Raw genomic sequence first — 25,306 nt, forward strand, 5'->3', positions numbered from 1 at the left:
GGCTCAGAGCCAGGCAGAGCTGGGACTGAATCTTGGCTGAGCGGCTTCCTCTCTGTGGACCTTAGGAATTACCTCAACCCCAGCCTCCTGCATCTATAATGTGGGGCAGTCGATTTCTGTCCTGTCATCTTTAGTAGCTGGCAGGTACAGACAAGGCCATGGACACTGAAACACTTGGCTCGGTCCATCTGTTGTGTCAGCGCAGGCTCTCACAAGGACAAGGCCCAGATGGGCAGGCTGGCCTGGGAAATCAGTGGGTGGCAGACCTTCCTAGGGGAACGGGGACACGGGGCCTCGAGGAGGTGCTCCAGGCTCCCAGTTGCCTCCTGTGCCTGCGATCCTGCCTACCAGCCTGCCTGTCCCCATGCTAGTCCAGCCTTTCTGGAGGCAGAAATTGAGCTCCAGGTCAGCTCAGGTCCCAGTATGTCATTCTTAGAAGTGACAGCCCTCGGCTCTAGGAGACTTTACCCTTGCTACAGGCAGACAGATGGCTGGGACTTGGTGGGGAAAGGGATAGGCCAAGTGAAAGGGGTGGACAGGAAGGAAGGGCAGGGGATGTGGACCTCTGCTAGGAGGAGAGGAGAAGCCCGGATGTCTGAGAATCACAAGGAGGGCTCCAACTAGTCACTTGACTATGAGCCTCTCTGGACCTCATACTTCCTACCTGTGACACTGGGAAGACCCTGACTGTCCCCTTCTTCTTCTAGTCTGGTGGGGACCTAGGAAAAGACTCTGGACATCAATTACTACAGAAATAGCTGGTATGTCTTCAAGGGCAGTGGCTTGGGAGTGTCTTAGGGTACAGAGAGGGTTTGGGGAGGCCCAGTCTGGCTTTGGGACTAGACGAGAGAGGAAGAAACTTTTCTTGGGCCTGGAACCCCTTCCCCAAAGTGTTTCTTAAAAGTCACAGTCCCTCAAGGAATCCAGGGCAAATGAGGCTCTCAAGCTCACTGGGTATCAAGAGCTCTTTCCCACTGCTGATGGATGCAAAATTAGAGAAAAAAAAAGTTGAAGGAGAAACAGTATGGTTGCAGTCTCAAAGTATCTTCTTCAAGGTATTTATTAATTTCAATGGGAAAAATAGTAATGCTACAACAGAGAAATCCAGCAAACACTACCTTAGCCAACGGACAGCAATAAACCCATTCAGTATATGTCTTCTATACCTGAGGTGATGTGCTGACAGGGACACATCATTTCTGTGGTTTTCTTGCCAAAACGCATAACCTCAGTCTGGTGATGAGAAAAATATCAGGAAAACCCAAACTGAGGGATATTCTACAAAATGACTGCCTAGGCCTCTTCTAAACTGTCAAGGTCATGAAAGACAAGGATGGACTGAGGAGCTGTCACAGACCGGAAGAGACCACGCTGACCTGACAACCAATGGAATGTGCCATCCTGCAACAGAAAAGGGACATTAGTAGAAAAGTCAGAAATTCAAATAAAATGCATAGTTAATTAATAGCATTGGGTCAATGTTTATTTGTTTTGATAATTGTGCAATGTTTATGTAACATGACCCTATTGGGGAAGCTGCGTGAAGGGTGCATATGAACTCTTTGTATTATTTTTGCAACTTTTTATGATTTCAAAATAAAAATTTAAAAACAGGGACACCTGGGTGGCTCAGTTGGTTAAGTATCTGCCTTCGGCTCAGGTCCTCTGTCCCTCCCTCTGCTCTCTCCCAGAGCAGTTGTCTATGTGTAAAGGGCCCAGAGAAACTGGGGGATGGGAAGTATGGCCCAGACACCTGGGGATTCTGTCTCTCTGCTGCCCCATTCCCTAGCGCCCTTCTATGCTGAGCTCCCAGCTACCCCCAGAAGCCTTCCAGACTGGCCCTGCCCACATCTCATTACAGTCATGCCTCCACCAAGTATTCATCCCCGCCCCTGAAATATGGATAGCTCCTGGTCTGTCACACCTGTAGTGGGTCCTTTGAACAGTGTCCCCCGCAAAGTCACATCCACCGGAACCTTGGAATGTGTGACCTTATTTAGAAATAGGGTCTTTGCAGATGTCATTATGGTAAGAATTGAGGTGAGATCATACTGGGTTAGGGTGAACGCCAAACCCAGTGAGCGTCCTTTTTTTTTTTTTTTTTTTAAGATTTTATTTATTTGACAGAGAGAGCCAGAGAGCACAAGCAGGGGGAGCGGGAGAAAGAGAAGCAGGCTCCCCTCGAGCAGGGAGCCCAATGTGGGGCTCGATCCCAGGACCCTGGGATCATGACCTGAGCCGAAGGCAGACGCTTAACCGACTGAGCCACCCAGGCGCCTGCTGAGTGAGTGTCCTTAGAAGAGACAGAAAAGGACATAGAGAGACAGGTGCAGACATAAAGGGCCGTGTGAAGATGGGGAGGCAGAGATCGGGGTTTTGTTGCCACAAACCAAGGAATGCAAGGAGCCACCAGAAGCTGGAAGAGGTAAGTAAGGGCACTCCCTCCTGCAGAGGGAGTGTGGCCCAGCTGACACCTTGATTTTGGACTTCTGGCCTCCAGAACAGTGAGAGAATACACCTCTGTTGTTTTAACCCACAACATTTGTGGTGATTTGTTATGGCAGTCCCAGGAAACTAATACATACAGATTGCACTTTTCTTATGTTTGTCCGTATCTTAAGTAATTTTGATGTGTATCCTCACAAGGATACACAAGGACAGTCTCTTCCAATAGCCTGGGCTCTGAGGACAGGGGCTGTGCCTCTCTCCTCGGACTGGGATGTCATGAGGTCCCCTCCTTCCTTAGGAACCCATCCCCTAAGTGCCCAGCCCATCCTGAGCACACAATGCGGGCTCTGTGGGGGGCTGCCTGGTTCTGCCGCCTCACTGTTTGGATTGGCATTGGTTCCCCCCCCCACCCCGCAGGCTGGCAGGGAGACTCGCCAACCACAAGAGACACCACCCTAGGCTCCTCTTTTGCCCCCTCCTTCTTGGGGCAGCTGGAGTGAAGGTCAGGTACCGGTGCCCACACAAAGCCTGTCCAGGAGTCCAGGGCTCAGCAGACAAGCCCCCATCCCATGAATCGCTGCTGCTCCAGGAAGCTGCCTCTCCTCTAAATTCCGTGAGCACCAGACTAGACCATTTGTGCCTGGTTCCATGTCTGCAGGGCTTGGTCTCAGGTTCTGGGCCAGGGTTCTCATCCTGGATGCTGGCAGGGTGGGGGCAGGGGAGATCAGACTTATACTCCATGCTGGGGTTCTAGGGTCCGCAGGGGCAAGGAGGGCTGGCAAAGGTCTCTTCTTAGATTGTGTGCATGAGCTTATATGTCATTGGTTCCCTACTCTCTTTACTTTTAAATTTCTCTTGGAAAAGAAGGAGCCTCTTTTGGGTTCCACTGAATCAGGTGTAAGGGTGGGGGAGGAGAGTTTTTCCTGTGTCCTGTGCTCTAGGGATTTTATCCGTGGTTCCCTGCAGTGGAGGGAGACAGGGTGGTGGGCAGCACAGAGAAAGCTGGTGTTGGGCTCTGCACCCACTCCCACTCCCCAGGTCCCTGTGGATGCTGCATTTTTCTCTGGTAAGTGCTCCCCTGCCCCACCCAATAACAATATGCCTCCTAACAAATACATCTGTCCCTCAGCCAAAATCCCTGCTGCCTTTCACTGGGGAAGTTGTAGGGCTGGGCCAGGGTGGGGGACCATCCTCTGGAAGGAAATTAGAGTGTCTGTCAGGGGTGGGTGGGGTGAGGTGGGGCCCTTACTTACTCACATCCTTGCAAGTCCTTGGGCAGCAGATTTGGGGAGCCCACAGCTTCAAGTGTCTGTCTCAGCATTGTCTGCCCTGGTGAGGGGGTGCTCTCTGGCATCTGCTTTGGTGGCAGTCAGGATTGGGGGAAGAGGGTAGTTTTGCTTCCCTTCTGGGAGCAGTTGATCCTAGGAAGAGCTGGAGCCAACAGCGGGGGCTGTTGAGGCCTGTCTGGGAAGATGGGACGCGTCAGGCAGCCCCAGACACGACTGCATTCCTCCCAACATGCCTGCTGGGGTCCGTGGAGCTGAGGGGCTGGCGGGAGGGTGGGGCGTGGCTGGAGGGGTGCCTTTGGAGGTTGTCTGGGAGACGCGGGGCAGCTGAGGTCCCCATCTACGAACTTCCAAGGCAGAGCCAAATGGACCCCTGGAAATGTCCCCTGAGCCTCAGGGGTTTCAGGAGTCAGGGTCCCTCAAGTCCACTCCCGGTGTCTACAATGCCTCCTACCCCCAAATCCCTTGGGCCAGCCCCACAAGGGGCTCCAATTAGGGTGCCCGAGCCAGCCTCTCCCACAGCACCCGCCCTGGGGGCTGAGAGACACCTGAGGCTAGAAGGAAAAAGGCCTTCCTGTCCTGTTCCAGGGGTGTGGCTCCACCCTCCCTGGGCCCAGACTAGGCTACAACAATGCTCACCAGACTTTGCACCACGCTTGGCTTACCAAACCCTTTCGCGTACACTATCATGTTGGATTCTCAGAGCTGACCCTGCATTAGGCAGGGCAGATGATATTTACCCCCACTTTACAGATGAGTGAACTGAAGCTCAGAGAAATATCAGGTCCTGGGTGGCACAGGGGTACAGAGCCAGGACGCCATCTGACTCCATGCTCTTTCACCCCGGCTCTGGCTGTGCCTGAGATGCCACCTGCCCTTGGCCGCCTGCTCAGGGCCAGCCAATGCCATGGGCCCAACCACAGGTATGTGGAGGATCTCGGATCCTGTGCCCAGGGCTGGGGAAGGCTGCGTGGATTTCCCTTCAAGGGGGGGTGTCAGGGTGGAAGCCTGAGTCACTGGACTGGATGTGATAGACTTCTTAGCACAGCCTAGCAGGTCAGATCTGGGAAGACCCCCAGGAACTTCTTGTCTTTTTTTATAGATGGTGATGCTGAGAGGGCATTGCTGTGCCTCACGTAACCTTGCCAGGATGGCCCTTCTCCAGCCAGGTACCCCCTGGGGTGATGGGCTTTCTCTTGGTGGATGTCAGAGGCCCACCTGGTTAATGGGAAACTCACAGGTCACCACGTTTATGGTGCAAGGGCCCTCCTCCCTGCCACCTGGCAGAGCCCGGCGTGCGGGCTCCCGAGGGCCGCGGCTCCCAGGGCCAGATGCGAAAGTGTAGCCTGCAGACCCACACCTCCTATGTGAATCACGCCTGGCGGGACAAGAAACCAAAAACACCCCAAACAATGAGTTTCCAGTAAAATATGACAGACGTGATGAGGCGGGGGAGGGGAGGGATCTGACTTGGAGTTGGCACTGGCCTGTGGGTGATGAAAGCCAAGGGGAATGGAAAATGCCAGTCCCGCCCCCTACTCAGGAGTATAAAGCACCCACATCCTATTCCAACTTACCTGAGCACCTTTCTCTCCTCTCTGCCGACTCGCTCACTCACTCACTCACTCACTCACTCACTCGCCTCCCTTCTCTACCATGACCACCAGCAGCCGCCAGTTCACCTCCTCCAGCTCCATGAAGGGCTCCTGTGGCATCGGTGGTGGCTCCAGCCGCATGTCCTCTGTCCTGGCCGGAGGGTCCTGCCGGGCCCCCAGCGCCTACGGGGGCCTGTCAGTCTCCACCTCCCGCTACTCCTCCGGGGGGGCCTGCGGCCTGGGGGGCGGCTATGGCGGCGGCTTCAGCAGCAGCAGCAGCTTCGGGGGGGGCCTGGGTAGCGGCTTTGGTGGAGGATACGGTGGTGGCCTCGGTGCTGGCTTTGGTGGTGGCCTCGGTGCTGGCTTCGGTGGTGGCTTCGGCGGTGGCGATGGGCTCCTGGTGGGCAGCGAGAAGGTGACCATGCAGAACCTCAACGACCGCCTGGCCTCCTACCTGGACAAGGTGCGCGCCCTGGAGGAGGCCAACACTGACCTGGAGGTGAAGATCCGCGACTGGTACCAGAGGCAGCGGCCGGCTGAGACCAAGGACTACAGCCCCTACTTCAAGACCATCGAGGACCTGCGGAACAAGGTGTGTGGATTGGGCAGCAGGACTTGCCATCACAGCAATCTCACTCTGGAGCAATAGATGCCTCAGGCTGCTGAAATCTTTAGATTCCAAGACAGGGCAGGCTCCAACCCTAGATCCCTCCTTCTGGCTCCAGACACCTCCAGCAGAGCGGGTCCGTGTCTCTGGCCTAGCTCAGGTCCAGACCCCAGGCCATGTGAGACTGGGGATTCCTACCCTTACATTTTATAGAGGAAGAAGACAAAGCTTTGAGAGGGGCTGGGACCTGCTCAAGGCCACCCAGCAAATCAATGGCAGAGCTGGGGCTAGAACCCTTGTGCCCACTTGCTAGTACAGGAGGCAGCTGCCTGTTGCCCAGCACAGGGGAGGAGCGAGTCTGTAACGGGACCGGGCTAGACACCCAAACCACTCATTAGCTCATTAGTCTGGGCTGTGGCGGCTGCCACCCGTGAGCCCTGGCACTGGCCCCTCCCCACAGCCGGGGGGTGGCACAAAAACCCCACAGAGACAATCAGTGGTGACCCACCTTACATGCCCTGCACAGGAGGGAGCCTGGGGGACTTGTGTCACCTGATTCCAGCCCCACCCCTACCCCCTGCTCCAACCTCACCCTGGGAGCCCTCTTCACTGATCCTGCTTCTTGGTGTCTGGCTCTGATGCCTTGTGTGGATTAGGTAAATTAGATGATGGGGAGGGAACTCCATCCAGTCCAGGGTTCAGTCTTTGTTCGTGTTCTTCTGCCTCTTCTTTTCTCATCCCCTGCACTAGCTGGGTCTCCTCTTTTGGGAAAGCCCCCCCCCCCCCCAAGGTCCCATGCTCTTGCAGGCTTGAAAAGGAATGTTGAAGACTGGCAGGGCTGGCTGATGCAGAAAGAGAATCCTTAGGTCACTCCTCTCCTCTGTAGATAGGGAAACTGAGGCCCTGCAACCCATCAGTGGTAGAACCAGGACCACAGCTCAAGGGCTTTTGGTTCCAAGGCCAGGGCTGTTTCTGTCCATTCTTCTGATCAGGAGTCAGCAAAGTCCTGGGTCAAAGCTGGACCACTGTGGCTTATCCTTAGGCTGCTGTGGCAAAGGCTTTGGGAGAAGGGGAGACTCAGGTGAGAGCAGGAAAGCAAAGGCCTGATGTATGCAGGCTTCAGAGAAGTCTGGCTAGTGATGGCCGTTTGACCAATGACCTATGTCCTCTCCACCTGCAGATCCTCACGGCCACTGTGGACAATGCTAATGTCCTCCTGCAGATTGACAATGCCCGCCTGGCTGCTGATGACTTCCGTACCAAGTAAGTTTGCAGTGGGGGCTTAGGATGTCCAATCTCCCCAGGGTGTTCGCTAAACAAAGCGGACAAGTTGCCAGGATGGCCACGTGAAAACCCCTCGGGGTACTTGTAAAAATACAAGATTCTTGGGCCCTACCCTTGTAGTTCTCATTCAGTTATTTTTAACAGACTACCTGAGTGATTCTGATCCACAGCCAGGTTTGGGTGCCATTGCTTTAGGGAAAGGTGTTCCTTACTTCCCCACCTGCTCTTGAAGTGCAGGAGGCAGTCACATTTGGAGGCCTGCGTGCTATTGGTTGTGAGGCCAGAAGCATCTCCCCTCCCTGAATTCTGCAGGATGATGAATGGCCTTATTCCCTGCCCCCAGGAATGTTCAGATCTGAGCCATCAATGGGTGCTGTGACCAACCATGCCATTTTCAAGACTGACTCCCTAAACCACCCACAGGGTGCTGGCTATGGGAAGAAGCTGCAGGGGGCAAAGAACAAAGCCTTCAGTTTGGCCAGGATGGGTGTCTCATTCCTTTTCTCTCGGGTCATTCCAGGTACGAGACAGAGCTGAACCTGCGCATGAGTGTGGAAGCCGACACCAATGGCCTACGCCGGGTGCTGGATGAGCTGACCCTGTCCAGAGCTGATCTGGAGATGCAGATTGAGAGCCTGAAGGAGGAGCTGGCCTACCTGAAGAAGAACCATGAGGAGGTGAGGGCCAGCTTAGAAGATGAGCTGGGAGGGAAGGGATGGAATTGAGATGGGGGAAGGCAATGCTCAGGCCAGGAACACCTCTGACTGGGGAACCCCAACTGGCTGCCATAGTGAGGCTCCTGACTGTGGACTGTGCTTTGGTTGTGCAGGAGATGAATGCTCTTAGAGGCCAGGTGGGCGGAGATGTCAACGTGGAGATGGATGCTGCCCCCGGTGTGGACCTGAGCCGCATCCTGAATGAAATGCGCGACCAGTACGAGAAGATGGCAGAGAAGAACCGCAAGGATGCCGAAGACTGGTTCTTCAGCAAGGTGGGTGTCATCCTGGATGGAGAGGACTCAGGAGACGTGCCTTCTAGGAACTTCTAGTGTGAATGATTTTTTTCTTTTCTGCAGACAGAGGAGCTGAACCGCGAGGTGGCCACCAACAGCGAACTGGTGCAGAGTGGCAAGAGCGAGATCTCCGAGCTCCGGCGCACTGTGCAGAACCTAGAGATTGAGCTGCAGTCCCAGCTCAGCATGGTAGGGGAGCTGCCAGGTGTGGATTGGACTCAGGACTAGGAGGAAAGGGAGTGACTACCCTCATTTAATCCTGATCTTTCCCTCCCTCACAGAAAGCATCCTTGGAGAACAGCCTGGAGGAGACCAAAGGCCGCTACTGCATGCAGCTGGCCCAGATCCAGGACCTGATTGGCAACGTGGAGGAGCAGCTGGCCCAGCTGCGCTGCGAGATGGAGCAGCAGAACCAGGAATACAAGATCCTGCTGGACGTGAAGACGCGGCTGGAGCAGGAGATCGCCACCTACCGCCGCCTGCTGGAGGGCGAGGATGCCCAGTGAGTGCCCAGCCCCCCATCCCAGTCCTGCTCCCCCACAACTATTCACCTCCTCTACTCCATGTGTCTAATGATCTTGACCTTTTCTGTCTTCATAGCCTCTCCTCCTCCCAGTTCTCCTCTGGCTCTCAGTCCTCCAGAGATGGTAAGACCTTCCTCCTCCTCCGCAAGCCTGGACTCATCACCACTTCCCGTCTCCCAGCAGGTCTAGGGAGTTGGCTTTTTGAGGGGTTGGCTAGAGTTTTCTCACCCAGGATCCCTTATAAATCTCCTTGGGTAGAAGGAGGCATTTTCTAAATCTTCCTTAGAGTTAGGAGCTAGTGGCCTCCACTTTTTACTTCTGTCGCATGGTGTCTGTGGCAGACCCCATGGTTCTGGTGGTCAGCACCAGGGACAGCCCCCCCCCATGTGACTCTTCCTGCCGAGACCAGTTCACTTGGGTTGATCTGGACTGAACCGGTCCTGTTTGAGTTCTTAGGAACCTCCAGTCTGAGGACACAGACTCTGCTCCTGACCTTAGGGAGCTCTAGTCTGAAAAAAATGTGTTGATGGTATCAGTGCTGGGCTAAGAGCTGTGAGCGAAGTGATAATCAGGGCAGAGGGCAGCAGGGAGATAGTTCATTTAAGTCCCATCAACTTCCTGGTCTCCCCGCTCCTGATTTCTCCATTGCCTGTCCACTGCTCGTAACACCCTCTGTCCCCTCTTCCCCAGTGACCTCCTCCAGTCGCCAGATCCGCACCAAGGTCATGGATGTGCACGATGGCAAGGTGGTGTCCACTCACGAGCAGGTTCTTCGCACCAAGAACTGAGGCTGCTCAGCATTGCTCAGGCCTAGGAGGCCCCCCTATGTGGACACAAATCTCGCTGGGGGATACCCCTCTTGCCCCTCCAAGCACTTCACACTTGAGTCCTGCCTCACCCTTGCCCCCTCCTGGCAATCAATAAAGCTTCATTATTTGAGTTGCACAACTCCCGCCTCTGCCTGGTCATTGTCAGGAGTGGAGGTGGGGAGAAAGCGGGGGAAGCATCTCTTTGGAGCTTATAGCATCTGGCTGTGGCCTCTGGGACTGGGAGAAAGGGCCTGAGGGCGGACTAAGCTCAGTCCTGGGATGGCTTTCACCATCTCGAAAGATACAGATAGAAGTGTGTCCTAGGTAATTTGTGGTGTCTCTTATCATGGAGAAACATTCATTCACTCACTCACTCATTCATTTACTCATTTATTCACTAGTTTGTTTATTCATATACCAATATTACTGAATGCCTTTTGTGTGCCAGGCACAGTGGTAGGTTAAAGATTTTTTTTTTAAACAGTTTTGTCATGAGGGATTTCTTTGAGAATGTATTGAAAGCTATAAATCTATTCTCCTCCCCCAGCCCAATAAGCACACACACATTTGCCCATAACTCATGAGGTTCATGGGTCCCCTAAAGCTTATCAGTGGAGGTCCACAAACCCAGTAAGAACTCATGATTTACTGAGAAGTTGTCTCCCTCCATCCCACCTGCTCTTGCCTCTAGAGGGACTGAACCTGCCTGCTCTCAGTTGACATAGCACAGGTTGATTTTCATCTCCAAGCCTCAGTTTCCATGTCAGTAAAGTGGGTACAATGACACTACCTACCTCATGGGATGTTTGTGAGGATTTGCTGGAAGAATACATGAAGGCCATTAGCACAGGCCCTGGCACGGTGCCAACCTCAGGGCACGACTGTGAGCAACACTGGGTGAGCTACCTCTCATGTGTGGTGATTCTCCATCTATGATGAGGGCAGTGTTAGAGGCTTTGGGAACAGATTGACTGGATTCTAACCCTGGCTCTATTCTGTATTAGCTCTGTGATCTCAGAGAGTCTCAGTTTCCCCACTTACCTAGTAAGCATGGTGAACTCAGCTTCTTAGAGTTAATATGGGAATCCAGTAAGTGAATGCACATTAAGAACCAGGCTATAGGTTGTGGGAGAACTTTCTGGTGGAAAAGTGTCTTTTTCTTTCTGTAGGGGGCTGGAAAAGGAGGAGGAAGGGGAGGATCTCACCTGCTGAGTGCGTAGTGAAGATTCCAGAGCTAGGTGGGGCTCATCGCCCCGAGGTAGGAAAGAGTTGACTAGTCCCTGTGTCAATTTCAAGAGCTCGTTCATTTGGCTGTGTGAATGAAACTTCTAGGCAGAACCGAGGATGGGACTGGGGTTAAAGAAGGAATAGTTCTTGAAAGCAAGGGATCTAAAAGCCTAGGCTTTGGAATTAGACACTCTGGGTTGGAGTCCTGGCTCCCACACTGACTAGCCTGGAAGAATTTGGATGTCTTACAAAATAGGGAATGAAAACCCTCACCACATAAGGCCAATGGTAGATTGGATGATCTCATACAGGCAAAGAGTTTAGCATTGTGGTTGGCACATAGTTGGTGCTCTATGAATGGTAGAGTAAGAGGGTGAGTTATTAGGAATAGGAATGAAGTGAGGTTGGTTTCTCTTCACCTCATCTTCACCCCAGGGAAGAGAGGCCTGCTTTGTGTTCCCGAAACTCTGGGATGTCTTTTTACCTGAGTTTTGGCATTAAGAAGGGTTTATCCGGGGTGGTGTCTGGGGGAGGGTGCTCTATTCTGGAGATGAATGATTAATTTCAGAGGTGTGAGGGAATAACTCAGAGAGGAGGGCGTTTGAAGGAGTTTCCTTGGAAGCTCCTGGGAAGGGATGGTTTTGTGGCCCTAAGAGTGCTAGGACCCATATGATATCCCTAAGGATGCCGGACCGTAAGGACTAGTGTTCTCAGCTGGGCAATGAACTCATGTGTGTCAGGAATCTGAGGAGTGGCTCACATCTGGGAGGCCACATGGACCTGGAAAAAGAACCAAACCTATCAGCAGTTACCCATGAGGACTGAAGCCTAGAATGTTCCAGACTGTGTAAGAATTCCCAGACATCACTCTGCTGTGGAGGTGGTGGGAGATTAAACCTTCTACCTCCAAAAGAGATCTGCTTAGAGCAATATAGAACGTGAAATATTTTAGACTTGAGTGTGGTGTGGTGAGCTTCCCCTCCTCTTGACTGGCTGCCATTACTGTTTGGAGGGAATATAGGGGGAGTGGGCTTGCTTAATGGTAAAGATGGCGGCTGGAGGCCCCCTGGCTGAAAGCAGGTTCTGTAGTGGCGGGGCGGGGGGGAAGTAACTCAAACAGTGGGCCTTGAGGGGCTTCCACCTTGTCTGGGCCCCAGAGGAAAAGAGCAGGCAGAGCTGCCATACCAGAGTTCCACTTGGAGTCCACCCCTCTCTGGGGTCCCCTACCACCATACTCCCCTGGGAAGAGCAGAGTCAACACTTTGGGTCCTGCTGCTGACCAGTGCTCTTGTTCACAAGGCCTGGCACCACGGGAACCCACCTAAAGACCCGGGCCAGCCTCTCTGACCATGGCAAGACTGCCTCCCCCACTGCCACCCCAGATCTGAATGATAGGAAGCCAGGAAAGTGACTCCACAGCACAGTCTAGCGGAGGCAGAAGGAATTGCCTCTCGGAGGCCTGGGGCAGGTCACAGGGCCTCTCTGGCTCCTTTCCTGCCTATGCATTTTGGTAGGATTGATCCTCTCTCCCCGCCCTCTCAGAGCATAGAAGGGCAGCGCCAGAGGAGTGTGGGAGACGGCTCCTCCAACCTTGTCAACTTAGGGGGACGGTGGCCTGCTCTAGGTCATACAGACTGAAAGTGGACCAGGTGCTCAGGCCTCTGGTCCTGGACCGGGCTTGTGCTTCCTTCCTGCTGGGTTCTCTCTCCGGGATGGGACGAGGCTGAGAACCCCACGGGACCAGTATGAATTTTTTCCTAGCTGATTCCAAGGTTTTTGTCTTATGGATGGGCCCACCTTGAAATACTGGTACTCTTTAGTTTTGGGGGCCCTTTTTATTGTGAGAGGAACTCAACTGTGTCCAGGGAACTTGATGGGCCCCAGTGGCATATTGCCCTGTGGTTACCTGATCTGGTGAAAGGCTTTTCCTCAAGGCCACAGATAACCTGCTTTAGGTAATGTAGCCAACTAGTCTTACAACCTAGTGTCAGAGGGGGCGGCCCCAAGGACGCCTGAGGCCCAGGAGGCTGGAGGTCCTGATGTCCTGGCCTGGCCCACCTCATTGAACTTGGATGCTGCCACAGAGGGGACAAGGGGGTGCTAGGGACTTCCCGGGCAAGGGCCTGGCCTTGGGCAGACAGGACATGTACCAGCAGTTCCTCCTTTGCCTTTTGCTGGGCCAGCACTTTCCTGCGAGATTCAGTGAGGGGAAGTGACTTTCCACAAATGAGTGGAAGAACTTGGCTTTGGACTCAGACCTGTCTGGCTCCAAAAGCTAGTGCTCTGAGCCTCCTTGCTAGGTATGTCCTCGCACCCTTGCCCAGGGCCCCTGCTGTCATGGCGTCTGGCTACGTCGGGTGGTGGCAGGCGCCTAAGATGTGAAGAAAGAAGCGTTGGCAAACAGGTGAAGGCACCTGACCCCGAGCCAGTGGGCAGTCCCTGCCTCGATGGATAATGGGCCCACGCCTGCCTCCCAGAACAGCCATGCACGATGACTCAAGGTGCTCCCCGGGCCCCACCTGGGGCCCAGTGACACAACAAGTGCGGGGTGTGAGCGGCTGGTTCCAGCAAGCAGCAGGGCTCCTGTGGTCCGAGGAAGGCTGTCTTTGCCCCCTCACCCCCCAGTCCTCTTATCCCTGCCCTCTGGGGACACCTTGTAGGTGGCATCTGGTTTCCTCTCTGCTCCTCTGTTCATCTGAGTCCTGGCAGCCCTTTGTGTCCCACTCCCTCCCCCTCTGTGAGCAGGGCCTGCACTGTGGGTGCTGGCGCGGTGGGTGCAGGCTGCAGCCTTGCCCAGGGGGCTGCAAAGGCAGTGCAGATCCACCCTGGGTCTCAGGCGCCAGGGTGCCCTCAGCTGAGTGTGCGCCATTTCTCACTCGTGCTCTGGAGGTTTCCTGCAGGAGGCGTTTCAGGTGGGACTCTGAGGGCAGCCCCCGAGCCCTGAGAGAGGAGGAGAATGAGCCAGAAGAAATCACTCACCCAGGCCAGGGCTCTGCGAGCTTCCCCGATCCCTGAACCCATCTTCCGCAGTCTAGATCCCTGTGCCAGACAGGGAGAACTGGGGCGGGGCGGTGAGGGGGGGGGAGGGACGGCGCCCAGGGGCTACGGGAGGAGGGTCTCATTTCCCAGCCGCAGGACTGTCCAGCGCAGCAAGCTCCTCTTGACACTGGAAGTAGGTGTGGAGGGGGCTGTCCGATGTGGGGAGCAGGGCTGCAGTTGGAAATTTATCCAGAGACCCCTCCAGACAAAGCCTGATGCGTGCACTGTATTTATGGCCCCCGACAACCGTGTATGGAAGGGCTTCTCATGAGGAAACTGAGGCCAGGGCCCCAGGGCAGGGAAGTTGGGGCTGGGAGACAGCCTTTTTGTCTCTCCACTCCACTGCTTCCCTGAGCCCCAGTGAGGGGTGCCAGATGGAGAGAGCAGAGGGACAGAGAGAGAGCTCGGGAGAAGGTGACAAGCCCCGGGGCAAATGTGCAGGGACAGCCCAGAGGTGGGAGAAAGGCCTGGACCCCTTAGCACTCAGGGAAGGGAGGGGGGCTGGCAGTGACCAGTGTTTCCTTAGTGCACCTAGGAAATTGGCCAACCAAGTCCAAAATTCAGGGGACGGCCAGCTGTGACAGTCGACCCGGATCACATGAACTGTTAGGTCCTTGCCTCGTTGTCCCTCTGGGACACGGGTGTCCCCACCGGCAGCCCAGCCTTCCCCAGTAGCCGCCATGGAATTTGGAGGGTTACCACCTGCTGTTCTGAGCTGTGTGTGGGTTAGGGCCAGCCCCGAGGGTGGAGGGAGGAGGTGACTGAGGGCAGAGGTTGGAGGGCTCTGGACCCGGGCTGGAAATGGGCTCTCTCACGAAAGTCAGCTGGGTACAGTTACCCCAGCTGGAAGCTTCTGGTCAGTCAGGCAGGTCCCGACTGCCCCAACACAGTCAGGCCTAGACTTTTAGGACCACCTGCCTCCCCAACACAAATGCATTTGCGCAGAATGCACGTGCAGGGCCCGAGAGGGGCTGGTCTTCTGGCTCTGGCCTCCCCTGCTCACCCCAGCTCTGCCAACCCCTTCTGTACCCGGCTCGGGCATCCAAGACCTGGGGGGGGTACATCCTGGGGTGGCGGCATCACATGGGAATCAGGGGAGGAGGTAAAAAAAGGGCTAGGGCCTTCCCAGGGCTCCAATCACATCGCAGGCAGCCTGGGAAAGGTTTACAAACAACACGCTTGCCCCCAACCGTGGTATAAGTTTCCCGTGTGTTAGGCATTCACAAAATGCCTTCAAGATTTTTTTGCACTCCCTGTTTAATTTTTTATTTGATATTTAATATTTTATATTAATATTTTGTACGACCCATTTAAATAGTTACTGCATTTTGGTACATCAGCTCACCTGTCATTTTAATGAATAATGTTTATGAAGGAAATCCTGTACTACTCTATTACTGCCAAAAAATGAAAATCAGAATCACTTGCCAGAAATAGATGGAAATGACATAAATAAATACTTAACTTCTAACTAGATGCTGTTGCTTCCTACAGGCTCTGAACCCAAGGCCAGCTTTGGTTTGTGAAACTGCGATTGGCAACTAGGGAGGTGTGTTGAGGGGTCTGTAGGGTCTGATTGAGATTTTCTCTTTGACTGATCAGAAGGTTGAAAAATAGAAAAAGGAATGTTTTCCTCACCAAGTGACTCAATATTATTTCAGAGTCTCCGTGCGTTGCCTAAAAGCATCTCAAGAAACACTGGTCCTTTGTGAAGCCTGAGCATCCTGTAGCTACAGCCCAGAGGTCATTGCCTTTTCCAGAAGCTGTCGCTGACCACCTGGCTTCTCTCTTCTCACCTTCAGCTCTTAGCATCTCCTACCTGGAATGACCGGTTATCCTTCCTTTATTCCATATGTGCTGGGATCTTACTTGGACGAGACATGGTGCTGGGCACTGGGACAAGTACAAGATGAACAATGGAGCAAAGTGCAAAGCCAGAGGGAGAGAACACAGGAGGGCTTCAAGAAGGAGTGGGCACAGAGATGGGTCACCAAAGATGAGTAGGAGTCTCTGGGTAGAAAGGGTGGAGGGATGTTTGAATTGGCGCAAACTGGAAGCTCTGAGCATTATCTGAGGTTTGAAGGGCATTCGGGACGATTGCAGGATTGGGTTAAGGGGTCTGGGCAATGACAGCAGATGGGGCTGGAATGGAAAGATCGGTATGGGCCTTGAGTGCCAGGAAGGTGGACCTTATCTTGGAGGTGAAGGGATGCCTGGAGTGTTGGGGTTGCACCCGGGTGTGGAAAGACCACTCTGGCTGCTGTGTGAAGGAGGAGTCAGGCCTGAGAGAGGCAGGGAGAGCAGCTACGAGCTGATGACTCGTAAAGATGCAGGTGAGGGGAGAGTCCAGAGGGCTGCTGCGGTTGAATGATCAGAGGCAGTCAAACTGTTTCTCGAGCACTTCTCATGCGTCTCTTCCTAGGAGATGGACATACCATTAACATCATCTTTTTACAGAGGAAGGAACAGAGGCAAAGAGTACTTACATAACGTGCCAAAGTCACACAGCTCATGAGCGGGGAGCTGGGGTTGACTCAGGTAGTCTGGCACCAGAGCCCCCTGCCTTCCTTACCTCTGTCTTCTGGCCTTGCTCACCAGAACATACTTCTGACTTTCTGCCCGGAGCAGGGGGCTTGCAAATTCCAGGAGGGCTGGAAAAGCCACACATCTCTGGATCCCCCTCCCAGGGCTCAGTAAGGGCTAGGCAGTCAACCAAGGTCAATTCCATACCCACTGCTGGGCCCTGCTGAAGGACCAGGACAGTCGAGCCTCTTGCCTTCCTGCTCAAAAGTCAGCCAACATCAGCACCACCTTATTTCTCCTGTGTCCTTTGTGTGAGCCCTGCTTGCCGTGTACGAGCGCCAGTGGGCATGTTGCTTTGTCACCGTCTCAGCCTTTCTGCCATGCCATTGTCTCCTTCATCAGACTGGAGTCTCTGAGAGCAAGGACTGGGCTCCCCATTCAGACTGGGGCTCTGGGAGGGCGGGGGCTGGGCTCCTCACTCTACTGGCAGCTCTCCGTGGGCAGGGGCTCCCCCGTCCTCTATGGTAGCTCCTTGGTACCCCAGTCCTAGCTCCCCCACAGTGGGCACAAGGTGGGAGCAGGGAGGGGGACAGATGGTGATAATCATCAATGGGGGAAGTGACTCTATTCCTGGGAGTTTCTATCCCAGAGGGGCTAAGTCTCAGACTGGCAGTTGGGCCAGCTAGAGACCAAACTCCAGGATCTAGGTCACCCCCTTGGCAGCAGAGCTGATTTATGGTGCCCCTGACAGCCTAATATCACTAAATTACCCCACACAATGGAGAAAGGCTGGGCTGCCTCTGGGCAGTCACCAAAGGACGCTGAGCCCGGGGCAGCCCTGCCGCCTCCCGATCCCAGACCTCCTTCAGGTCTGTGGGGGGACGCTGGTGCAGACAGAGGGCACACCTAGGTGTGCCACCTTCAGCTGGGGGTATAAGTAGGAAGCCTTGGGGACGGCTCTGTACCCTGTACTCGGGAGCTAGCAACACTCTGACGACTGCTTCCTAGCCCACGAGCGGCAGCAGGGCCAGCCATGAGTTGCAGACAGTTCATGTCCTCCCCGTGGGGCCGCAACAGCTCTGGGGGCAGTGGGGGCAGCATGATGTCCTCGTTCAGCCGCATGAGCTGCTCAGGGGCTGGTGGAGGAGGGGGCAGATTCAGCTCTTCCAGTAGCTACGGAGCGGGGAGCTCTGGGGCCTGTGGGAGGGGAGGTGGTGGCAGTTTCGGCTCCAGGTACAGCAGAGGATCTGGGGGTGGTTTTAGTGCTGGTAGCTTTGGTGGACGTTCTAGGGGTTTCAGTGGTGGCTCTGGAGGATGCTTTGGGGGTGGATCTGGAGGAGGCCTTGGGGGCTCTGGGGGCTTTGGTGGTAGTTCTGGAGGAGGCTTTGGGGGTGGTTCTGGAGGAGGCTTTGGTGGTGGTTTTGGAGGAGGCTTTGGGGGGTCTGGGGGCTTTGGCAGTGGCTTTGACAGTGGTGCTGGTGGTATTCTGGGTGCTGATGAGAAGACCACCATGCAGGGCCTCAATTTCCGGCTGGCTTCCTACTTGGATAAAGTGCAGGCACTGGAGAGTGCCAACAAGGAACTGGAGAATAAGATCCGAGAATGGTATGACAAGCAGGGGCCCAGGGCCTTCCATAGGGATTACTCATCTTACTATGACACTATCGAAGACCTCAAGAACCATGTAAGTGGGGAAATTCTACTCCTTCTCTCCTGGTCTCTTTGTGTCTCTCTCTCACACTCACACACACACACACACACACACACTCACATGCCTTATCTTCCAAAAATGTCAGATGTTAGACTCTAAGCTTAGGTAATAGTCAGGGGATCCATTTTTCGGAAACATTATACTTTCATCAGAAGCAAATTGTGTTTGGTTCTTGATGGCACCAGGGCTGGGACTTTGGCCTGTGCTCTGGGCTTTCATCACCATGTTCCTAACTTTCAGAGTCTGAGCAGAGCAGAGCAGAGCAGAGGCTTAGATTAACATGGGTGAGCCTGGGACTGAATATGGGGGGTCTCCTCTTGGCCTGGCCCCAGGATGGGAATGGAGAGGCAGTGTGGAGGGAGCATAGAGATGGAGGCACTCCCCGGAGAGCCAGTGATGCAGTTCTGGGTCTGCCATCAATTCACTGTGTGATCTTGGGAGACCTGATGCCTCTCTGCACCTGTTCTCCTGTGCATTTAATGCAGAAGATGGGCAGACCAGCTCTTAGGTCCCTGTTGGTTTGAAACTTCTGTAATCCTATGAAAAAGAGGTAAGAGTGCTACTGCCCTAAACAGGTAGATCATATGGCTCAAGAGAGGAGAAAATCTGTGCCTGTCTCTCTTCTCACTCCCTAAGAATTTAGAGCTTTCTAGTTTGGAAAATTAGAAGCTGTGTTTCTTCCTTCCTACTTCTCCTGGGCTTCTATAGAGGCCTGTCTTGATATTTCCAGGTACACATACTAGTTGTTTAGGTGATGAACAGGGTCTAGAACTCTGGGGATGGAAGTAATCTATCCACTCTTCCATTCCTCCCACATGCTCCCCCCATCGACCCATCCTCCCACGACCCATCCATCTATCTACTCATCCATCCATCCACATGTCCATCTATCCATTTATTTATTCACTCAATTTAGTGAATGACTACACTCAATGTTGCCCTTGGCAGACATGGTGATGTACCAGACTTGGTCTCTGTCTTGAGGAGTTCACAGTCTAGCTAATTTGCTGTTCCCACCTGTTCCCCTTGCCTTTACAACTTCTGATAAACAGCCTTAGATATCCTATTTCTTCTACCCCAAACCTCTTCGATCTCTTTATCCATGTGCAATCTTAGCTATCCTTCAGGGACCAATTCAGTTGTGACCTTCTCCCCAAAGTCTTTCTTGATCTCCTATAGCCATATGTCATCTCTCCTTTCCTTGATCTCTTCTATGGTAATTTTGGATGTGGTAGTTGACTGTGGGCTCCTTGAGGAGCAATATCTCATTGATCTCTAAACTCCACAGTGTCTTTTGTAGGAAATCTTCAAATATTTGTTGAATGAATGAATGAATGAATGAATGCCACACTGGACATCTTTGCTGAAGCCTATGAGGGGTCTGTGCCTTGTAGCAGCTGTTGGAAGCTCCTCCTACCTCTTAAGCATCTTCCTGGATGGGGGTCCCATCTCTTATGGCTTTGCCTGGCTTCTTGCCCTCCCAGCAGTGAGTCATGGCAGGGAAGTGTGAGTTCCATGACATCTCTTTTCTTTTTTTAGATTGTGAACATCACACTGAACAGCAGTAAGACTCTCCTGGATCTTGACAACACTCGCATGACATTGGATGACTTCAGGATGAAGTGAGTCCTGCTCCCACTCCCTCTGCTGTCATAAATCTTTCTCTACCCCCTAGTGCTCTGAAGGTCCCAATAGGAACTGGTGCCCTCTTGCTCATTTCCTACCTGTGGATGGTCTGCAGGTATGAGATGGAGAACAGCCTGCGACAAGGAGTGGATGCTGACATCAATGGCTTGCGGAAGGTGCTAGATGATCTGACCATGCAAAAATCTGACCTGGAGATGCAGTATGAGTCTCTGCGGGAGGAACTGATTGCCCTCAAGAAGAATCATGATGAGGTACAGCCCTGGCTACTTGTGGCTTATTGAGGAGAAGGAGGAACAGAAGTGCAGAGACAATGAGGGGACAGCTATGGGGCACTGCTTGGGAGACACCCTCTCCCTGACTTTTGAGGACACTCTCAGTGCCTCCTTTGCAGTGCCTATGGTGGTGGTTGGGCTTTGCCCTCACAGCTGTGCCACTTTTTTGTACCTCTGGGGAGGGAGAGGGGGAGGGTTAAAAGTTGGTGGAGAGGATCCCACCCCTTGACTTCACATCTCCTTTGTTCCTGGCAGGAGATGAACCAGCTGACTGGGCAGAACTCTGGAAATGTCAGTGTGGAGATAAATGCTGCTCCTGGCAAAGATCTCACCAAGATCCTCAATGACATGCGTGAGGAGTATGAGCGGATCAGTGCTAAGAACCGTAGGGACATTGAGGAGCAATATGAGACTCAGGTGAGAAGAGTGGGCTGCCCATTCAACCTTCTCTCTCTCTCCCATGGATCCCTCCACTCCTCCACCCCCATCTCTCTATTCTCCCACCCCTCTATCTCTTAGTCCAGCTATCATCTGTCTATCTTCATTCATTAAACTGCAAACACAATTATTGAGTAGCTTGTCAGTACCAGGTTTTATGTGAAGTCCTGATGTCTCAGAGATGAGCCAAATAAGACTGCTGCCCTCAAGAAGCTCACAGTTTATTACATATGTGAACAAAGAGACCACGAACAACTCATGTAAGGCTATGTGCCATCAGAATCTAGTAGAGGTACATGGTGTGCCTCTCATGCCACACTGAGCTCTCTGATGACTCCCTTCCTCCTTGGGCCTCCAGTGCCTAGCATGGACCCTGACACATGAGGGCATATTTGTAGTGTGTGTGTGTATGTGTGTGTTTGGGGTCAGTTTGAAGTAAGGTTAGATAGGTGGTTTAGGGACAAGTGTGAAGAGTCTTGAAGCCTTGCTGAGAGGGAATGTTAAGTTGAGAAGATTGGATTACCTTGGCTAACTAGCAGACCCAGAACTCAGGATGACTTGTCTTTGTTTTTGGTTCACTCTTGGCTCCGGAGGCAAATGTCCTGATGAATGGGGCAGAGCCTTGCCCTTGGTACTCTCTGATCCAGCCTGGTTCTCATTGAGCTCTTGGGTTTTCAGATGAGCCAGATGGAGCAGGAGGTGATGAATAGTGGCCGGGAGATGGAGTCCAACCACAAGGAGGTGACCCAGCTCCGGCACAGCATCCAGGAGATGGAGATTGAGCTGCAGTCTCAGCTCAGCAGGGTTGGTAGTTCTGCTCTAGATCCTCTGCCAGAGTGAGGCACTGAAGGCTTGGCATGATCCCTGGAGTGGGAAGGGGAGGAGCTATGATGTAGCATCCCTCTTATAGCCTCCTCCTGCCTCCTAGAAATCAGCCCTGGAGAAGTCCTTGGAAGATACCAAGAACCGCTACTGTGGCCAGCTGCAGCAGTTGCAGGAGCAGATCAGTAACCTCGAGGGCCAAATCTCTGAGATCCGGGAAGAGATTGAATGCCAGAATCAGGAATACAGCCTTCTGCTCAATATCAAGACACGGCTGGAGCAGGAAATTAAGACCTACCACAGCCTCCTTGAGGGTGGCCAGGAGGACTTGTAGGTTCCCCAGACTCTGTGGAATCCCTAGGAATTTCTAAGCTCCTGACACTACATCTGTCCCTCTGGATAGAGGCAGCTGGGGAAGTTCCTGTACACAAGGGTCAGATGGGTTGAGGACTTCTTCATACTGTAGGGGAACCTCAAGGCATTTGGGCTTTGGGAAAGGAGGTTGGTAACAATGAGAGAAGGGACTAGTCCTTGCTCCAGGGAGAGGGAGGCTCTCCCTTCAAGCTTGGTGCCAGTCCAGCCTGTCCTTTACCTTGCAGAAGGAAACCTTAGGAAGATTCACATTTGGGTCCTGACTCTGTCCAGGTCCATCCTTGAATATATATGTGGGGTCACTAATTTTTCTCTCTGTGTTATCTTTCCTTCTTAGTGAATCTCATGAATCTGGACGAAGTCACTTTGGAGGTGGCAGAAATAGATATAAAGGTGGAAGTGGAGGCAGTCATGGAAGAGGATCCTGGGGAGGAAGTGGAGGCAGCTATGGTGGAGGAAGTAGTTCTGGAGGAAGAACTGGAGGCAGCCATGGAGGAGGAAGTGGTGGCAGCTACGGAGGAGGAAGTGGAGGCAGCTATGGTGGAGGAAGTAGTTCTGGAGGAAGAACTGGAGGCAGCCATGGAGGAGGAAGTGGTGGCAGCTACGGAGGAGGAAGTGGAGGCAGCTATGGTGGAGGAAGTAGTTCTGGAGGAGGATGTGGTGGTGGCTATGAAGAAGGAAATGTGTCCAAAGGAGGAAGTGGAAGACCATCTCAGTCCCAGTCCTCTTCCTCCAAGTCTGGTGAATGTGATGATAAACAAGGTAAGGGACAACTCTAGCTTGTGGGGTCAGGGAGGCACAAGTGTTAAGCTGTCAAGGTACCACCCCTTTTTGAGTATCTTTGAGCTTTCTGGGGAATGCATATACTGAACAGAACTAGATTTTAAGGAGGTCTCTAGTGAGGGGTCATACACTTGCCCATGTTTCTGATTATCATTAATTTTGACAGAGCTTTGGGTGAGGCTAGGACCAAATCTACACATGTCCTGAGTCTCAATAGCATAGGAGATAGGTTGGAAATTGTGCATTATCTTATATATTTCCCACCACACCCTATGAGGTGGGTATTGTTATACCCCTTTTAGAGATAAGGAAAATGAGGTTCAGAGAAGATATGTAGCTTATTCAAGGTCATACAACTAATAAATGAGGGACTTAGCTTTGCGGGTCTCCACAGCCAATACTTTTAATCATCATGAGGATGGGGAGACCTGGATCAGCAACAGTTCAGGTAGAAAAGAGGTTCAGGTATTGTAGTCAGTGGTTGGCTCATACAAGTCAGTTATATGGTGCAACCATCTAAAGGGACATATACCGAACATAATAATCTAAATGTAGAAGAGTCACACAGTGAAGTGGTCTCCAGGTCAGAGAAAGTTTCCCCTTATGCATGTTGAATTTCATAAAATAAAAATTTAATATGAAATTGTACTAAGAGCCTGGGTAACACAACTGGGAATGTTTAGCTCAGAGAAGCCTTGAGGTGCATGGGAGCTGTCCTTCTCTAGGGTGTCTGGTGTGGTTTTGTGTGTTAAGTGGCCCTGCAGGGCCATGGATGTATGGGCTGGGGCCACCCTTGCCTCAATAGCCAAGAATTTTACTAATATACCTGTTGAGTGGAGAAGGGGCCAGGCTCATGAGACTTCATCCTCAGAAATGGAAGAGTATCGGGACACCTGGGTGGCTCAGTCAGTTAAGTGTCTGCCTTTGGCTCAGGTCATGGTCTCAGGGTCCTGAGATTGAGCCCCACATTGGGCTCCCTGCTCAGTGGGGGCCTGTTTCTCCCTCTCCCTCTGCTACTCTCCCTGCTTATGCTCTCTTTCTGTCAAATAAATAAATTAAATCTTAAAAAAAAAAAGGAAAGAAATGGGAGAGTATATGTTAGGGCTGCTGCAGGAGAGCTTTAAGAATTAGATGGGGGCCACTGGGACCCCAAGGTCCTTCTAGCTCTTTGAGCTCCAGTCTCCTTGCTCCCAGTGTGCCCATCTTTCTTTAAGTCCCAGTCTCTCTTTCTCCTGTTCTAAGTTCTCTCTCCATACTCTTACCTCTGTTCCATCTCTCCACAGGCTACCAGAATTGATACTAGAGCTCCTGTAAACTCTCCTGGCCCTGCCCTAGCTGAGTGTCCTCCAGACAAGCAGTCCCCCAAAGAATCCTGCTCATTGTCTTCTGGCATCAGGAATAGCTGGCAACGAGCCCCAGAGCTCATCTGGGACTGGGCTGGGTGGGCATGTATGCCTCTGGCTGCCCATTGACTCCCTCCCTTGGGAAGGTTGGGGAGACCTCTCTTCCACTGTCTGGTCTCGGGGTGACCCCACTCCCTGCCTGATCTCATGTTCCTAATAAAGCTTTCCTACTGCAAATAAAACTTGGACTTTGACCCATTTGTTCTTTGGGATTAAGAAAGAACAGAAAGGAGGTGAAGGGAGAACCAATTGAGTGTTGGTTAGGTTTTCTATCATTTGACTTTTGCTTGTAACAAAGCAATCCATAATTTAGTGAATTCAAATGAATTCACTTGAATGAATTCAAGTGAATTCAGATTACCTGGTGGGCCTGACATAATCACATAAGCTCTTTAAAAGAAAAGAGTTTTCTTTGGCTGGTCATAGAAGAGGAAGTCTGAGATTTGAAGTGCAAGATTTTGATATGCCACTGCTGGCTTGAAGATGAAAGGTGCATGTGGCAAGAAATGTGGGTGGCCTCTAGGAGCTGAAAGCCACCAAGAAAAAGGGGATCTCAGCTCTCTAGTTGCAAGAACTGAAATTTTCCAAGAACAAGAAAAAGTTTGGAAGCAGATTTCTCACCTGAGTCTCCAGATGAGAACTCAGACTGGTCGACACCTTGATTTTAGCCTTGTGATACCCTTCATAGAGAACCCTTGCAGAGCTGTGAGCTAATACATGGGTGCTGCTTTAAGCTTCTATATTTGCAGTAATTTGTTGAGCAGAAATAGAAAACAAGTACAAACCCCATCTCAAGATGGAGGAGTGTTAATGTCACGTTGAAGATCAGCATGTGGAATGGGATATATTGATCTCTGGAAAACAATTTGCCATAGATTGGCCAAATTATTGGGGGAGAGGTTGCATAAAGGTAAACATAGGACAGGAGTGGCACAGAAGCTCAGGAAAACTCAAGATCCGGGGATTTATGAAGATGGAAGCTGAATGATGTCTCTGGGGCCAAGATGGCTCTAGTAGGTTGCTGGAGCAGTGAGAGTTTTTGATTCTTTCACTAGTGCTACACCCCTTACTATGCAAAGGGTTACTCTGTTCCCTGGTTCTCCTCCTGCTACTAGCTGTCTTCTTCTCTTACCACTTTATATCTTCCCTCTACCTCTACTTGGAGAACTGCCCATCTTGAGTCTAAGGCTCCCCTAGAGAGAAGCTAGAAACTTGCTTTCCCAACCTCCCTTGCAGCAAAGGCATGAACATGTGACACAGCTCTGCCAATCAGGTGCTCCTACACAAGACTGATTTGAATGTGAAGGAAGCCCTGGGTGGAATCTAATATGGCATGAACAGAGCTGGGGTAGAGACCCACAGTTTATTGAGGCCACAGAAATGGTGGCTCTGCAGAGATATGCAGTGCCCAACATCAACAGTTTGAGCTACAATTCTGTGCCCAGTAGCAATGGCAGTGGTGTCTTCTTGACACAATCCTTTAGAGTGATTAAGTAAATTAAAG

The 25,306-nt window shown here is 52.4% G+C and overlaps 2 protein-coding genes across 4 annotated transcripts; both read left to right on the forward strand.

Moving 5' to 3' along the window:
- The first annotated feature begins 5,390 nt into the window (after positions 1 to 5,390).
- On the forward strand, positions 5,391 to 9,544 carry LOC114201366 (keratin, type I cytoskeletal 14). Of its 3 annotated transcripts, none has more exons than XM_028094016.2 (8): positions 5,391 to 5,921; positions 7,117 to 7,199; positions 7,741 to 7,897; positions 8,050 to 8,211; positions 8,296 to 8,421; positions 8,514 to 8,734; positions 8,833 to 8,879; positions 9,447 to 9,544. In XM_028094016.2, exons 1-8 carry the CDS (start codon positions 5,391 to 5,393, stop codon positions 9,542 to 9,544), a joined length of 1,425 nt encoding a protein of 474 aa, XP_027949817.1. The 3 variants fall into 3 exon arrangements, with proteins under 3 accessions (XP_027949817.1, XP_087883416.1, XP_087883415.1); XM_088027290.1 differs by lacking the exon at positions 8,833 to 8,879 and having other exon boundaries at positions 5,391 to 5,524; positions 5,609 to 5,921; positions 9,418 to 9,544; XM_088027289.1 differs by lacking the exon at positions 8,833 to 8,879 and having other exon boundaries at positions 9,418 to 9,544.
- Positions 9,545 to 17,387: 7,843 nt separating this feature from the next.
- Positions 17,388 to 23,696, forward strand: KRT9 (keratin 9). Its single transcript, XM_028094024.2, has 8 exons — positions 17,388 to 18,038; positions 19,605 to 19,687; positions 19,807 to 19,963; positions 20,240 to 20,401; positions 21,101 to 21,226; positions 21,351 to 21,574; positions 21,954 to 22,378; positions 23,683 to 23,696. Exons 1-8 carry the CDS (start codon positions 17,388 to 17,390, stop codon positions 23,694 to 23,696), a joined length of 1,842 nt encoding a protein of 613 aa, XP_027949825.2.
- Positions 23,697 to 25,306: the final 1,610 nt, after the last annotated feature.

The sequence above is a fragment of the Eumetopias jubatus genome, unplaced genomic scaffold (genome assembly GCF_037043125.1).
Source record: "Eumetopias jubatus isolate StellerSeaLion01/CBP00866 unplaced genomic scaffold, mEumJub1_p1.0 scaffold_10, whole genome shotgun sequence".
Taxonomy (NCBI): Eukaryota; Metazoa; Chordata; class Mammalia; order Carnivora; family Otariidae; genus Eumetopias; species Eumetopias jubatus.